The 14,278-nt window shown below is 41.1% G+C and overlaps 3 protein-coding genes across 6 annotated transcripts; 1 reads left to right on the top strand and 2 right to left on the bottom strand.

The window, feature by feature from the left end:
* Positions 1-743: 743 nt before the first annotated feature.
* On the bottom strand, positions 744-4,660 carry LOC106933036 (cyclin-Y-like protein 1). 2 transcript variants are annotated; one of them, XM_015012064.2, is made up of 10 exons: positions 3,824-4,656; positions 3,666-3,740; positions 3,559-3,593; positions 2,752-2,852; positions 2,629-2,664; positions 2,256-2,307; positions 2,065-2,184; positions 1,811-1,977; positions 1,567-1,729; positions 744-1,476 (listed from the first exon to the last, which is right to left on the bottom strand). In XM_015012064.2, the coding sequence occupies exons 1-10, from the start codon at positions 3,981-3,983 to the stop codon at positions 1,360-1,362; spliced, it is 1,026 nt and encodes a 341-aa protein (XP_014867550.2). In that variant the 5' UTR covers positions 3,984-4,656; the 3' UTR covers positions 744-1,359. The 2 variants fall into 2 exon arrangements, with proteins under 2 accessions (XP_014867550.2, XP_087871046.1); XM_088014920.1 differs by having other exon boundaries at positions 3,559-3,740; positions 3,824-4,660.
* Positions 4,661-5,126: 466 nt separating this feature from the next.
* Positions 5,127-6,424, top strand: mettl21a (methyltransferase 21A, HSPA lysine). The gene is made up of 3 exons (XM_015012068.2): positions 5,127-5,507; positions 5,598-5,709; positions 5,956-6,424. The coding sequence occupies exons 1-3, from the start codon at positions 5,361-5,363 to the stop codon at positions 6,351-6,353; spliced, it is 657 nt and encodes a 218-aa protein (XP_014867554.1). The 5' UTR covers positions 5,127-5,360; the 3' UTR covers positions 6,354-6,424.
* A 1,466-nt stretch (positions 6,425-7,890) lies between these two features.
* Positions 7,891-12,719, bottom strand: LOC106933037 (cyclic AMP-responsive element-binding protein 1-like). 3 transcript variants are annotated; one of them, XM_015012066.2, is made up of 9 exons: positions 12,468-12,719; positions 12,300-12,397; positions 9,917-10,003; positions 9,672-9,815; positions 9,506-9,603; positions 9,286-9,425; positions 9,018-9,200; positions 8,729-8,882; positions 7,891-8,639 (listed from the first exon to the last, which is right to left on the bottom strand). In XM_015012066.2, exons 3-9 carry the CDS (start codon positions 10,001-10,003, stop codon positions 8,495-8,497), a joined length of 951 nt encoding a protein of 316 aa, XP_014867552.1. In that variant the 5' UTR covers positions 12,300-12,397; positions 12,468-12,719; the 3' UTR covers positions 7,891-8,494. The 3 variants fall into 3 exon arrangements, with proteins under 3 accessions (XP_014867552.1, XP_014867553.1, XP_014867551.1); XM_015012067.2 differs by having other exon boundaries at positions 12,300-12,381; XM_015012065.2 differs by lacking the exon at positions 12,300-12,397.
* Between the last annotated feature and the right edge of the window lie 1,559 nt (positions 12,720-14,278).

Here is a 14,278-nt window from a genome sequence, read left to right as displayed (position 1 = left end):
TATTCATGAAATGTAAACAACAGGGTTTGAAAAAAATTTGTAGAATTTATTTTTCTTGATGGCTATCAAATGCAGAACCAGAACCAAGAAGAATGTCTGACTGGAGTCAATGATTCATGTCTTTTTTTCTTTATAACACAGGTTAATCTCAGATGATCCAGAAAATGACTAAGGTACCCTACTTCTACGGTATTTAGTAGAACCTAATGCTAAAGCGCTAGCTTCATTCAAATTATATCTGCCCTTGAAAAATGACAATTGTTGAGCACCAAATTAATTTTAACATAAGTTACGTCTTACAACACCCTAAAATATATTGTCTTTATGTTTATGTCTTGCTTTCTTTTGTCTTTCTGCATGTTTTAAAGTTCCTGGGTAAAAAAAAAAAGAAAAAACAGAACTGCTGTGTAAACAGTCTTCAACTTTCAAATTAAGAGCATCTGACTTCTTGTAATAGATAAAACTTCAACACAGATGTCAAACTTTATTCAGCTCAAAGTTTTCAAAACTAGCGATTTGGAATTTATTCAGAACAATTAACTTAGAGGAAGTTAAGTGTGCTAAATGTTTTAAAAGTTAGCAAAAATTCTAAACTGCTAAAGAAGTATCTCATTACTAGCTCATTAGCAGAACTGTACCCACCTGGATCCATAGGGAACAAAAAACACCTTAGTCAATTGTACCCGATTACAACACACTATTCAAGACAAGGTTATAAATATTTATGAAAAATCAAAACTTCATACATTGCAGAATTTATTTACTTATTAAAGTAAAATTAATTTCACAATATATCCACAATCCATTGTTGTGGCTCTTCTTTCAGTCATCTACGTTTTGAATATAAAAAAAAAACAAAAAAAAACGCCTGAAGACACTTTTCCACCTAACTTGAAACAGCGAGTGAATGAAATTTATTTGAATTAAATAAAGTCTGGTACATTTCACAGCTATAGGAGCCTACACAGTAAGCAGAACGTCTCATTGTCCGTATGCAGAACTACGCCACAGGGTAGTCTGTGACAGTTTTTGTCGCGTAAATACTGCCGGGGACATGATGGCAGCAGCCAGATATTGCTCCCCATTACATAATAATAAAAAAAAGGAGATACAAAGAAACTTGTGCAACTTTAGGAAGCATTTATACTGTTTTCCTCCAATATACGTCACCAAATCGTCATGCTTTGAAAAGAAAACCACTGAAGTTTTTTTTAATTAACACAACGACATGATTAATAATGTTATAGTGTTGTATATTTAGCCTCTAAAATTAACAATTAATCTCTCAAGGATGTTTGTCTTCTCTAAAATCATTTCTCAGTAGTTCCGTCCAGTTAGGAAGATCAATGATCAACCGATTCAGGAAAGCACAGCCTGAGAGTTCTTGATACCGATCATATTATCTGCACTCATTGACCTCCTCATGGAAGATTTGCTCAAGTCCTTGTACTTGTCTTCACACAGCCTGGATATGGCCTATGGAAAGTGTAAGCACAAAACTTTTAGTGCCCGAAAACAAGGCCAAAAGGGACAGCAAAGAAAAAAAAATAGAAACACTTTACGCACCTCCAGTTTCTGGGCTCGCTTGTTGCTGAGTGGCTCCAGAGGGAAGCTGAGGTTGTTGTCATCGGCCAGAGAGCGCAGGTCAAAGTAATACTTGGCGTAGACGCTAGCCGGAACGTTGATGTTAAACTGTAGCAGCTCCAAGAAGTGACGCTCCATCTCATTCCTGACCAATGCAAAGATCTCATCAGTTGTTTCAGAACTAAAGTCCTTCTTAAAAGAAAGCCAGATGAGGAGCAGCACTCACATGTCCTCTACTGTGATATCCTTTAGGATCTGGCAATAATCGACGTTCCAGACGGCCTGGTCGTCCCAGACTTTGGATGCTAGCAAGATGGCACCAAGAACAATCCGCTTCCAGTTGGAGGGACAAATGTCTATCTCAGCATATGTCAAAAGCCTTTCAAGGTACACCTGAAAGGAGACAAATCATCCAAATGGGAATACCACTGTGCCAAACTGTATTTCTATCTTACAGATAGAAATACAAGATGTGCTTACCAGAGTAACAATGGCGCACTCGGCGGTGAGCTGCGCCGAGCTGAAGAGCGTCCTGATGAAGCGGTAGATGAGTTTGTGTTCAGGATCAACCACAGAATAATCATCTGGAACCTTTTCTCTCTGTTGGGAGGGAGACTCAGTTTCATCAGATCCCACTGAGCAAGTGAACTAACGTTTGGTTAGAGACTTACCGACAGAGGGTGCTTCTTCTCATCGAATATATCCAGCGAGCGGTTGGAATCTCTGCAGAAACAGCAGCATGATGACTAAATGGTACAATATATCCAGAACCACAAAGAGCTTAACTTTTAAATGTCAAGAATTGTCTTTAAAAATGGGACAAACAAGAAATACCATAAAACCCCTGTACTTGCGGTGGTTTAAGACCCCCACTAAGAATATTAATAACTGCCTAGCCAATCAGCGTCAAGCAAAATATATGGTGCTTCCTGGATTGGCTGCTTTGCAAATGACAGCATGTCAAGTAGCATTGCATGGGAGTATTTTAGCTTTCAGCTTGCTGTAAGAAGAGGAATACATGACAACATTCCAAACTTCTCCTACCTGTTTTTGATGTGATAGTATATGGCCAAAGCAACACTGGAAAAGAGAGAATTAATTTTTTTTTAAAATAATATGTCTGCATCTATCAGTAACCTTTTGAACGAAAGGGGTGAGAATGCTTACCATCTGATGGTGCTCTTAAGGTTTGGCTGACTGACTGTGCTGTCGTCGATAAAAATTGTTGAACAAGAGCTGTATTTTTTAGTCAGGAGTCCTGGGGACATCTGGAACGTTAACAACAATCAGCATTAAAACAAGGATTTTTCAAGTTGACAGTCCTAGCTTATTTACATGCTTATTTCCCTATACCAAACATCTCCATCAAGCATTATCAAATACTTACTTTCTGCTTTATGCTGATGATACTGTGATTTAATGCACATCAACTACTCCTAAGCATAAGATAAAACTGGGCTACCATTTGTGTTTGGGAGAAAATTCAAACGGTCCTGAATTTTGGGAGATCGACCTACATGTAAAACCGATCTTATCCACCGATCTTTTCTACCTCTGCAAATGTCTGAAAATCAGCCACTGTCCCCTTCTGCATGGGAGAGGGCCAAATGAGATGCCCGCCTACCGGGTCACACCTGCACATGCAAGGTTAATAGCAGGCACCCCACTGTTGCCAACTTAGAGACTTTGTCACTATATTTAGTCATTTTTCAGAAAAAAAAATGTAAAAATCGTTAACGGACAAAATTTGAATCATCAGGTTGAGCGATCTGGTGATCAACCAATCACTGCAATCGGTGCACCCAATTTCAATGTTAAATTGTTATGATCATCTGAAATATTTAGATATAAGACGAACAACTGAAATTAGTTTTTAAATCATGCTTATGGTAAGCAAGAAATTATACATTTGATAAAAAAAATTTGCCTCAGGTTTATTTTGGGGGTTTCCGAAGGTTAAATCGATGCACTTACATGGTTCATGTAGTTGCTTTTCCTTTTTTCCCGCACTGGAGTGAGACAAAATGAGTCAGACAGGCAAGTAGATAATAACCAAGCACTATACACACAGGAATACCGACCATCCGTCTGGGACTTGTTGAGGAAGAGGGTGCTGGCTCTGGGATGGTCCGATGGGTTCGCCTCCTGGGCCAATTCTGTTGCAAAGAAAACATTTCATTGAACTAATGGTGACACGTTAACATCAGAGGGTATTCTCCTGCCCACGAGCCAAACCAACCATCAGGGAGCTCCCTGTCGCTGATGTGCTGCAGGTAGGTGCCTGTGTCCTCACTCACGTCCTCTGTGGTGGTGATGGGACACTCGTCCAGGTCCAAGTGTCTCCGGTGGAGTTTTGGACTCTCACCTGGAGAGAAGCAGCAGGACACGGAGCCTCCCATTGCTGACCTACAGCTGTCCTGCTGCAGCCAGAGCTGGTTCCCATATAACTAAAGCTGGGCCTCCTGCTGACAACGCTGCACTGCAGGGGTCAAAGTTCAACCTAAACCTTTTAGGAAGGAAGTGGGGCCTCTTAAAAACACATAACACCTTTAGATGGGTTTTATATCAGTTTCATGGCGCCAAACATTCAGCTTAGTGAAAATTTGACTCTCTAGCTGCAGAAAGGGGAGCATGGAACCACTAAGGTTTCTGCACAGACAGCTGACATATTCAGGGCGTCTGCATGTTTTCCCAGGATTTGCATGGATGAAACCATCAGTTTCCCAACAATAACTATTTATAATTCAATCTGATTGAACAAAGCGGAGTTTCTAGTGATACAGCAGTCCCAGGTACTTCTATCTGCCTCCATGGCTATCCGGCTAACGCTTAGTTCTCCCAGGCTCGGCTGCTCCCCCTTCCCAGGAATAATGGATCAATCCATGTCCGCTGCAGCCGCAGGACCTGCCTCAGTACCGGGCTGATCCACCGGAAGAGAACACGGACTCAACACCTGGAAAAATCTCCAAACATAACCGGGAGCACAGGAAGGAAGCGCCTATTAATAATACAGAGAACGTCCATCTCGTCGCATTTGCAGGAGACACGTCCTCTACGTCACAGCGGTGGTAGCGTAGCAGCTGCGTTCAGAAGCAGCTTCCGAATTTTGGATTTCAAAATAAAATGCTGTTGCCTAATGTGTTGACTTTAGGTCATTTTATTAGAGATACATGTGCAAGCAGCTGGCTAGCACACATTGTGAATCAGCAGTGAGGAAAAAGTGATGCTTTCAGAATTAAAATGACTTTTTAAATTAATCTTTAGCATGGAATTTGGTTAAACTTGCTGTCTGACAAAATATTAATCACTATATTCAGCTTTAGTCGTCTTAAATAGTCTTAATTACTATGCTTTTATTCTGAATACGGAAGCGACAACGTATCAAAGCTAATTGATTTAAGTTTGATTTAATGAAGAGACCACGCCCCTCGAACAGCCTTCAGAAAAACACGCTGTCTCATTGGATAATATTATTTAAGGTGTAACGTAATTGGTCGATTCGTTCATCAATGGGACTACATTGGACGGCTTTGTACTGTGATAGTACGGGTTTAACCTAATAAGAGACATTTTATTGTGATACATGCTCGGTGTGAACTTAAGTCCGTATTTGTCGTGGACTGGTACCGAAACATCAGTAGAACTAAACAAGTTTACACCTAAAAGTGGGCCGGTGCTGATGTTAAAAAGTAACAGAAGATGGCACTACTGAGTCAATAAGCTATCAAGATGCGAGAAGAAGAGTTTTCACACTGGCTTTGTTATTTATTTAAAACATGGCTCTTGTTCCTTATGAAGAAAACCCGCTTCCTGCACTTTCCAAACTCCATAACTCCTCAGCACAATTCCGTTTTGCTAACCAGGAGCTCCGTCTGGCTCAGGACTGGAAGAGGCTAGGGGTGGCTGCAGTTGTCTGGGATGCAGTAAGTGACTCACTGCGCCGCAACTCCATGGGGTTCGGGAGAAATCTGCAATAATACCCCCCCTCCTCCTCCCCCCCCCTTCCCTTCCAGGCGGTTGTTATGTGTATGTACCTGGAGCTGGGAGCAGTGGAGCTAAAGGGGAAGAAGGTCGTTGAACTGGGAGCTGGGACTGGACTGGTGGGGATTGTGGCAGCTCTGCTGGGTAAGCTCATAGCTGACTGATTGCTGTTTTCCAATGCCAGTACCCAAGCCGATATTTAGCACTTTATGTTAGGTTTACACCCTACAAGTCTGTCTTTAAAAATACAAGATAATTGCTTGGGGGTTGTGGCAGCGTTCATGTTTTTGAAAATGGAGTCATTTAAAGTGTACCTCAGCATTTGTCTGATGCTGATTATTGGAAAAAAAGACTGAACAATAATTCATAAAACATAAATTTTTTTCCTAGGTGCTCATGTGACCATCACAGACAGGGAGCCTGCCCTGGAGTTCCTGTCCGCCAACGTTGCAGCCAACCTTCCCCCACCAGCCGGTGACTTGGTGGTGGTCTCTGAGCTGACCTGGGGTCAGGGCCTGGAGCGTTTCCCAGAAGGAGGATTTGACGTGGTTCTGGGAGCGGACATCATTTACCTGGAGGAGACCTTTTCCTCCCTGCTGCGGACCCTGGAGCATTTATGCTCGGACAGCACCGTCGTTTTGCTGGCCTGCAAGATCCGCTACGAACGGGACGCGCGCTTCCTGAGCATGCTGAGGCACAGCTTCACCGTGGAGGAGGTCCACTACGACAAAGACAGGGACATCCGTCTGTACAAGGCGTCCAGACTCCCTAGAAGAAGGGATTTATGACGAGTCAAATTTATATTTTACAAAGCAATCCGGGAGTGTTTAAGAGAATAAAAAAAAGAAAAGAGCAAGAACACGTTTATTTTCAGCTGCCAAAACTCTCATTTATATGGCTCTAACATAAACGCAGTTATACATGTTAATGTTAACATTTAGAAAATGTGAATAAAAAAATTAAAAAGCAACATAAAAAAAAAAAACAATTTATGACCATACATAAGAGTACAATATGACATTCTGTTTCATGAAAATAACAGCTTTGTTCTGATTTGGTCTCACTTTACATTTCGTTTTCAGGGTTTTGTGAAATTTGGACCAAATCCCGTCTTTAACCAAACACCCGTCTGCGTTTGGTTCAGGGAGCAGTTCGCTCCGAGGCTTTCAAATTTTATTTTGAAATGTCTCAGGATTGTAAAAGCAAGGAAAGTGCACACACTGCTTTGTTTTCTTACAGATTCCTCAGGTGAGAGGGGGAGACATGGGGTCTTTATAAAAAATGTTCCTGTTGAGGATAAAATGGAACGTTAAACTGCGGAGACTCATCTTCCCTCCCAAACTGTCCAAATATGGAACCAGGCATATTATACATTATAAAACAAGCAATCCATTTATCCAGTGAGCTTCCAAATAAAGTTATGATGAATAGAAAGTACACCCTCTAAATCTTCAGGTATTTTTTTTTACCAGGTTCTAATAGTATTTATACAGATTAAGATCAGACAAAGTAAAAAACTTTTTAATTACAAGAAAAAAAAATGAGAATAAAGGTAAAAATGTAATAGGAATATGATGCAAATCTGAGAACTATATGAAATATAATGTACTAAAATGAGGAATGTTGAGCATTTTGTGAAGTTACACTTTGGTATCTTTTTAACAAATACAGAATTGCATCATTTTAAACAGCATCAAATTATTAGCAGGACTTTGAACAGTCTACATTGAAGAGGAAAAAAAATTATGATTTCTTGTAATTTTATGAATTTCTTCTAGAATAATTGTGTCTATTCTCATGAGTTTATTCTTGTAATTAAAAACGTATTCTCTTAGACAGGCCCTAAGAGACATATACTTAAAAAAACAATGTCATTTATCAAAGTTATGGCCCAATTTTAAAAGTTGAGTTAAAAACTAAGTACACCAACTGTTAAGCACGGTGGTGGAGGGGTGATTATTTGGGCATGTGACATGCGAGGTCACCTGTCTGAACTTTCATTGGGTTACATTTCCACATTATTTCTCAATTTTTCTGCATTAAATGATGACTTTTTCAAATTAGGTTAGATTTAACTAACTGATAAAACCTAATAACCTAAATTGATAAAGAAAGCCCTGCCAATTGTTATGTCTTAATACAGAAAAAACTCTCTAATTTACAGGTGTACTTTTAACTTTACTATATGCAGATATTCATTTTTACTGCAAAGTCTTTTTGTAAAAAAACAAAAACAAAAAAAAACTAGTTTTAAAAATAAATGTTCATTACAGTTTTTTAAATTCACTTTTAACAACAAAAAAGACAAAAAAAAAAACATTGCGCTATCATCAAAATGATTTAGCTTTAATATTTTTATGTTCTAGAAAAGAAGACAAATGGTGTCTCAAATGTTTCCCAAGTTCAATACTGTAATTTTAAAGCTGCATTTTACAGTTCATATTTAGCTGTTTGTCCTAAAAAGGCATATGTAGAAAAAAAAATTAAAACATGGCGTCACAGAAGCAAATAAACGGAGAATAAACAAATTCAAGTCAGAGACAAAACGACCCACCTACAGTTCATAGCGTGATTAGGTAACAGATTAATGCAAGTTAGGAATACAAACGTAACCTCTGAGTTATCCGAGCGACCGGCGTTTTGGGAGGTGGCTGATGTCACTTCCTCTTTGCTGGTGATTCAGCCCAGCTTGATTGGGCCCCAGTGACTGGAATGCTTTCCATGAGCTCTGAAATGCTCCCTGTCCTCTTATGAAGGAAAAGCGCTGCGTAAAGAGGGACAGGTGTGTTTTATGTCTCAGTAATTCCCACTGTCAGATTTATCAGCAGTTTTTTTTTTTTTTTTTTTGTAAGAAAGCAGGAAACGTAGAAAAGGAGGAGTGGCTTCCGGGTGCGGCTCTGACTGGAGTCTCTGTACATGGGGGGGCGCTCTACTCTGATTTGTGGCAGTACAAGTCTTTGAGGGCTTTGAGCTCCTCGATGAGGGTTTTGTTCTGGTTCTCCAGTACAGCCACACGGTTCTCCAAACACTTCACGTACTCCTTCTTCTTCCTGCGACACTCCCGGGCTGCCTCCCTGTGTCACACACACAGCCCAATAAAGTTTCGTATTACTTAAAAAAATAAAAATAAAAAATGTTATCACTTCCAGACGGTAACCAGCACCTGTTTTTCATTAGCCGGACCTCCCTTTTCCGTGTGACTTCCTCTGTACCACCTCCGGTTCCCAACGCAGGAGATGCTGCCATGACGACGCCCGGCGTGATGGTGCTGGTTGGAGCTGTCCGAATCTGATAGGCCTGGACGTCACCAGAAGCAGCTGATTGGAGAAAACCGACAGACATGCTGGATATGCTTAAGACAAACAGGAAGTGGCGCAGTGCCATGACTGTTCTAGTCAGTGAAACACAGTGAAGTTGCTGGGTAAACTAGCAGAGGGTGTCCTTGGTTTCACCTTGAACGACAACTTGGTTGCTGGGGACGAGGATCTGCTGGCCATCGCTAGTCTGGGCGTACTGCAGGATGGTGGTGCCGGGCTGCGAGGCAGCGGCGTTGGCCATGGTGAGGGTCTGCAAGCCCTGGACCCCGTCTGTGCCGTTGCTGGCCAGCTGGATGGCACCCCCCTGAGTGATGGCAACTGTAGAGGGAACCGCCGCTTCAGCTTCCACAGATCACACCTGAACCCCCCCACACTCACCCCACCATCCCAAGATTAAACTTACTGTACTGCCCACTGCTGGTCTGATAGATGGGGGTGGGCATGGTAACCGTGGTGATGGCTGGACCGGAGTCGTCTTCAGATTTCTCCTCCTCGATGCGAGGCACGGCGGGAGCGTCGGACGACAGGTCGTTGAGAATCTTCCTGTTTGGGAAGATCAGAGCAGACGATGAAGGTTTGGTGCTGAAACATCAGAAAAGTCTTCCTCTTCTCTCCTCTCTGACCTGTAGGACGGCCGTCTGGAAAGAATCTCTCTCCTCTTCTGGGAATCTGTGACGCTGTCCACAGACTCCTGGGAGTCCTCGCTCTCCACAGTGGAGATCTGGAAGAGCAGAGGACTTTGAGTGGCAGAGGCCTGGTCAGGCGTGGTGAGGCGAGTTAGCGGCGTACCTGAACGGCCTGGACCTGAGGTGACTGGATGACGGAGGGCTGAGCAGCCTGGATCACGCCGTGTACCTGCACCGTCTGACCGTTGGGGAGCTGCACGATGGTGACCCCTGGGCTGGAGGTCACCTGGCCTGCTGTGATGGGCGCCTGCAGACAGAGTGGCATGCCAACGGCTCGGCTTTAACAAACCAAGAGCAGCAGTCTGGAAGTCGGCCATGATGGACAGAGGGAAGGCAGGAGGGGAGTACCTGGGTGAGGGTGATCTGTTGCGCCTCGGACTCAGAGACTGCTGCTTCACCGCTTTGCTGCACCTCTGAACTGGCTTCCATCTTCATCTAGAATCAGCAGCGAACAGAAACATTACATCAGGTCCTACAGAGCAGTGAGAAAGTATTCGCTCCCCCCTTATATGTTTGGTTTGTGTACCAGGAAGAGTTCAGAGAAAGAAGGGCTCCAAACCAACCTGAGTTTAAAATGCAAACTACTGCTGATCAAAACCAAAACCTCCCTCTGATTCACCCACTTCCAGGTAGAAGAAAACTACTGAGAATTCAACACGGTGGTGGCAGTGTGGTGCTCTGGGACTGCTTTGCTTCACCATGAATTCTCCTCTTCAGCAGAAAAATGGCAGAAAAGACATTTTCTGCCATTTTCTGTGAATTTTCAGCTTGCTCCACAAACTGAAAATTTGTTGGGTTCATGAATAAATCTGGTGTGTTTCCACCAAAAAGACCTTGATTTTAATTTGGTTTAAATCCAGTTTCACTGCGGTACAGCTCTGAAACCAAATCAAGATCTTTTTAAAACTGGAAGAAGTTTGGCATATTCCACAGATCCTTCACAATAAACTCTTTGGGGAAGGTTGGCTGAAATTAGTGGAGCTATATGCAGTACAGAACATGTAAATAATAAAAAAAGGTAGGCTTGAAAAATTAACAATACGCCATGTGGTGCCACTATAACTGAAGTATTTACATTATTATTAAAACAATCCTACAAGTGGGTTTTATTCATCAATTTATTACTAAGTCAGATATTGTCATTAATTCATAACATCCTGAAATCTTTAAGGAAATCAAGTGCTTAGTTTTAATCAGGAAATCTGTCAATAACATCAATGAAATACATATATAGGAATGATTGTATATACTTTTTAATCAGCATTTTCTCCACATTATGACGCACAATACAAGCTAACAAGATCATATCAATATCATAATATCAAGAAATAACATCAACTTCCAAAAAAAGCAGTTATATTATTACTATTTTTGTATAATCACAAATAAATCTTTCAAAACTACTTTAGCCTAAAATATTCATATTAAAATTAATATGATTTTGGGATTATAGCCACTCTACAGGCAGATAATATAGACCTACTTTTTCAATAATAATTTAAAAGTAGTTTGCTATTATTTTTATTGTTGTTTTATTGCTACTATGAAGCGCTAAGATAGCCCAATGGTTTGCTGCAACATTTTGATGCCTCCTTCTCCATCCATTATTTATATGCAATATGTAAGAACATGACTCAATATTTAAGTAAGGCAGCCGGAAAAGTGAAAAAGCCAGTTGTCAGCATGCTTCTAGTCGGGAAAAATGTGATGCCATCTGGTGGACAAATCTTGTCGTGGTGAAAACTTAAAGAAAAAGTTTAAATACATACATAAAACTACAATTGGCAAGAAATAAATAGCACGTCTACAATAGCAGGCTAATAATAGGTTGAAAACCTGAATAATTCAGCATCTTTCAGTCGCTCCAAAACTGGTACTTCATTTTATGGGCGTTAATTACATATTTCCCTCTCGTCCGTTTCAAAATCAAAATAGCAATGACGTCATTGATAATTGCGTCACAATTTTAACATTCTATGTTGGCGGCAGTAAGAACAATCGTTAGCGCATTTGGGATTTTCCCTCAAAGCTTTTATAAACACAACACAACTTGAAACAATCAGGAAAACCAGGTGATAAAGTTGCATCCACATTGCTCTGTCCTACTGTACAGTAAACTGCACAGCAGTTTGGAAATGTTGAGTTCTGGCTCTGACGGAGGGTGTGGTTTAGCTTTACGGACTGCAGAAAAACGCAGTTTAAAACATATGCACCAAAGTACACCTGAGCTACATGAAAACTTGGCAAAAACTGCTGAATTGCGTTTTAAAAACTATGCATTATTTTATTTCTAGCCTGCAGCTAATTGAACAACTAGGGATAGCATTCCTATTAATGTTAGCATGCTATGTGGCTAACATCACTGCAATGAATGACGCTAGACTTTAGCAAAAGTTCAATTATGATATATTAATACTCCAGTTACTTAGCGTTAATGTTAATATATATCTCAATGTTTAGAGCCTGGTGTTATCATTTCAATGTAGCTTTCCCTGAAGCCGTGTTAGCCGATACCGCTATTTTGCTAGCTGGAAGCTTGCATGGAGGGAAATGTCTGCATGCCAGTTTTTTTCTTTACAACAGGACACATTTACTACTTTATTTCATCCGTCATAAGCCATTACTGGTTGAAAATAAGGCTATGTTAACGTTGAAGAGCAATGTGGTTCAGAAACTAATTCCTGTGCATTTTTATTAAATTAAATAATAAAACCCACTCCCACATTAATACCTATGTCTCAGCCTGCAGAGACTGACTCATTTTGTGAGCCTCCGCCGCTGCAACAGCCGCCGCCATGATCTCTTTGTTGGCCCTGTGCGGAAATTTGGCTACAAATATCGTCAGCGGGCAGCCATATATATTATCTGTTTAGCAAACATCGGACGCGTGTCCTCTTACCAACACAGACTCGCTTCGTCACTCCCGGGTCTACGGAGCTCCACTTTTATTCAGACCGACACGTAAGAGACCGCGTCAGGCTACACCTCCGTCGCGTCACCGAGAACAACAACACGGAGAGGAGGACGAGGCAGACGACGACAGCGAAGGATCAACTCTGGCGAGAGGATCCGAGGGTCGGCGGGTGAAACCGAAAGGTTACGGAAAATGCCGACTGTAGGTCCCACGAAGATAACCGAGAATGTAGCTTTTACTTAAAGTGAGCTAGTTAATTTTTAACGTTTCATGTTTTTTTTCTCGAAAAAATAAAAATCTATTATTTATTCTTCCTTCTACTGCCACCTACTGGAGTGGAGTGAAGACTGGGATGCTAATAGTGCACTAAAAATTACAAACTAAAGTGTTTAGTTTTAAAACGAATAAAAATGTTTCTCTGTTCTCTCCATTATTTTTCGTCTTCTTAACGCTCCACATTGAGAGCTAGAAAAACATCTTGTATATCCAAAATATATCCATTTAACTAACTGTATTTCATTTAAGGGGAAAGGAAACCTTTTTAGCAGTTGGTAGACGTACATGTATTGCAAGCTGGGTCGTGGTGTCGACAATAGACCCTTTTCACATGACGTCACACAACCTCCGTTTTGGCTCGAAGCTGTGTATCCTTAGTTCCGGTGTACATAGTAAGTAACGATAAAGTTGTCTATAGACTAGAATAGAAATACATAAACATTAGGTTTCATAAAACAAACCGTTAAGCTGTAGTTGCAATTATTGGCCATGTGATGGCAGCAAAATCTTTCCTTATTTCCGTTTTCTGCTTCAGTCGCGTCAAATTACTTTAATCCTCGCCTAATATGACCAAATACATGTGAATCATCCTTCAAATGCTTGACAGGCTTTGTATTAGCAGGTTATTTGAATGAGAAGACCACGGCTGAATTATTTATCAGGTAATAAACCGCAACATGCTTGCTCTTCCTGTGCTTGTTGACTTGAGCCATGAAATGTGCTCATTAGCTCTCGCCACTCGGTGCAGGGGGATGCTTTCTGCGGGAATGAAATTGGTACTAAGCAGCTACAGCTGGTCCAAATCCTGCGAGGATGGGAATGGGATTTCAGTCCAATTTATAGCCATCATTTATATGTACGAGGTCATTCCAGGTGCCCTGCACACACACCAGCAACATTTGTGGATGTGCTCCTCTCCTCCTGGCTGATTTACTCCATCAATGTGGAAATAATCTTGATCTGACCTTGCTGTTAAAAAAATAGCTTGAAGTAAAATCTTAAAATCTGCACTTTCCAGCCCTGATAATGAAGCACCTGGTTATCATTGAGAGCTCACAGCAAATCTGATAAACATCCGTCACCAGGCTGCCTTTACGTCTACTGCGAGAGTGCATGTCAGAAACTTGATTGTGCATTGATTTCCGGTAATGATGACCACCAGCTAGGATAGCCTTAGCTAACCATAATTAGCCCAGCACCAGAGGAGAGCTTCCACTTTTTATCAATGAATGTTGCACCTGAAGATTCTCTGTTGCAAATTCTATGCATGTTTTCAGTTTAATTACATGTTGACCATTCACTCACAAGAAAAATGAATGAATGACTCAACTGCACCTTTCTGTGTGCCTGCAGCTGTGGTTTAGTCATAGTGACTAAAATAGGGAATTCATTCAAAATAAAATAAAAAATACCTTAATTTTCTTGAAGAAAATTGAAGTTTTTTTTTCTCCTTTAAATATTATCCATGCGCTGTTTTCCAAGGTGGTGTAAAGGTGGGTTTAGTTAGACTTGCTCTGAGT

This window comes from Poecilia mexicana, unplaced genomic scaffold (assembly GCF_051168715.1).
Source record: "Poecilia mexicana isolate PSO_F unplaced genomic scaffold, ASM5116871v1 scaffold_2, whole genome shotgun sequence".
NCBI lineage: Eukaryota > Metazoa > Chordata > Actinopteri > Cyprinodontiformes > Poeciliidae > Poecilia > Poecilia mexicana.
This window is presented reverse-complemented; position numbering and strand designations above follow the sequence as displayed.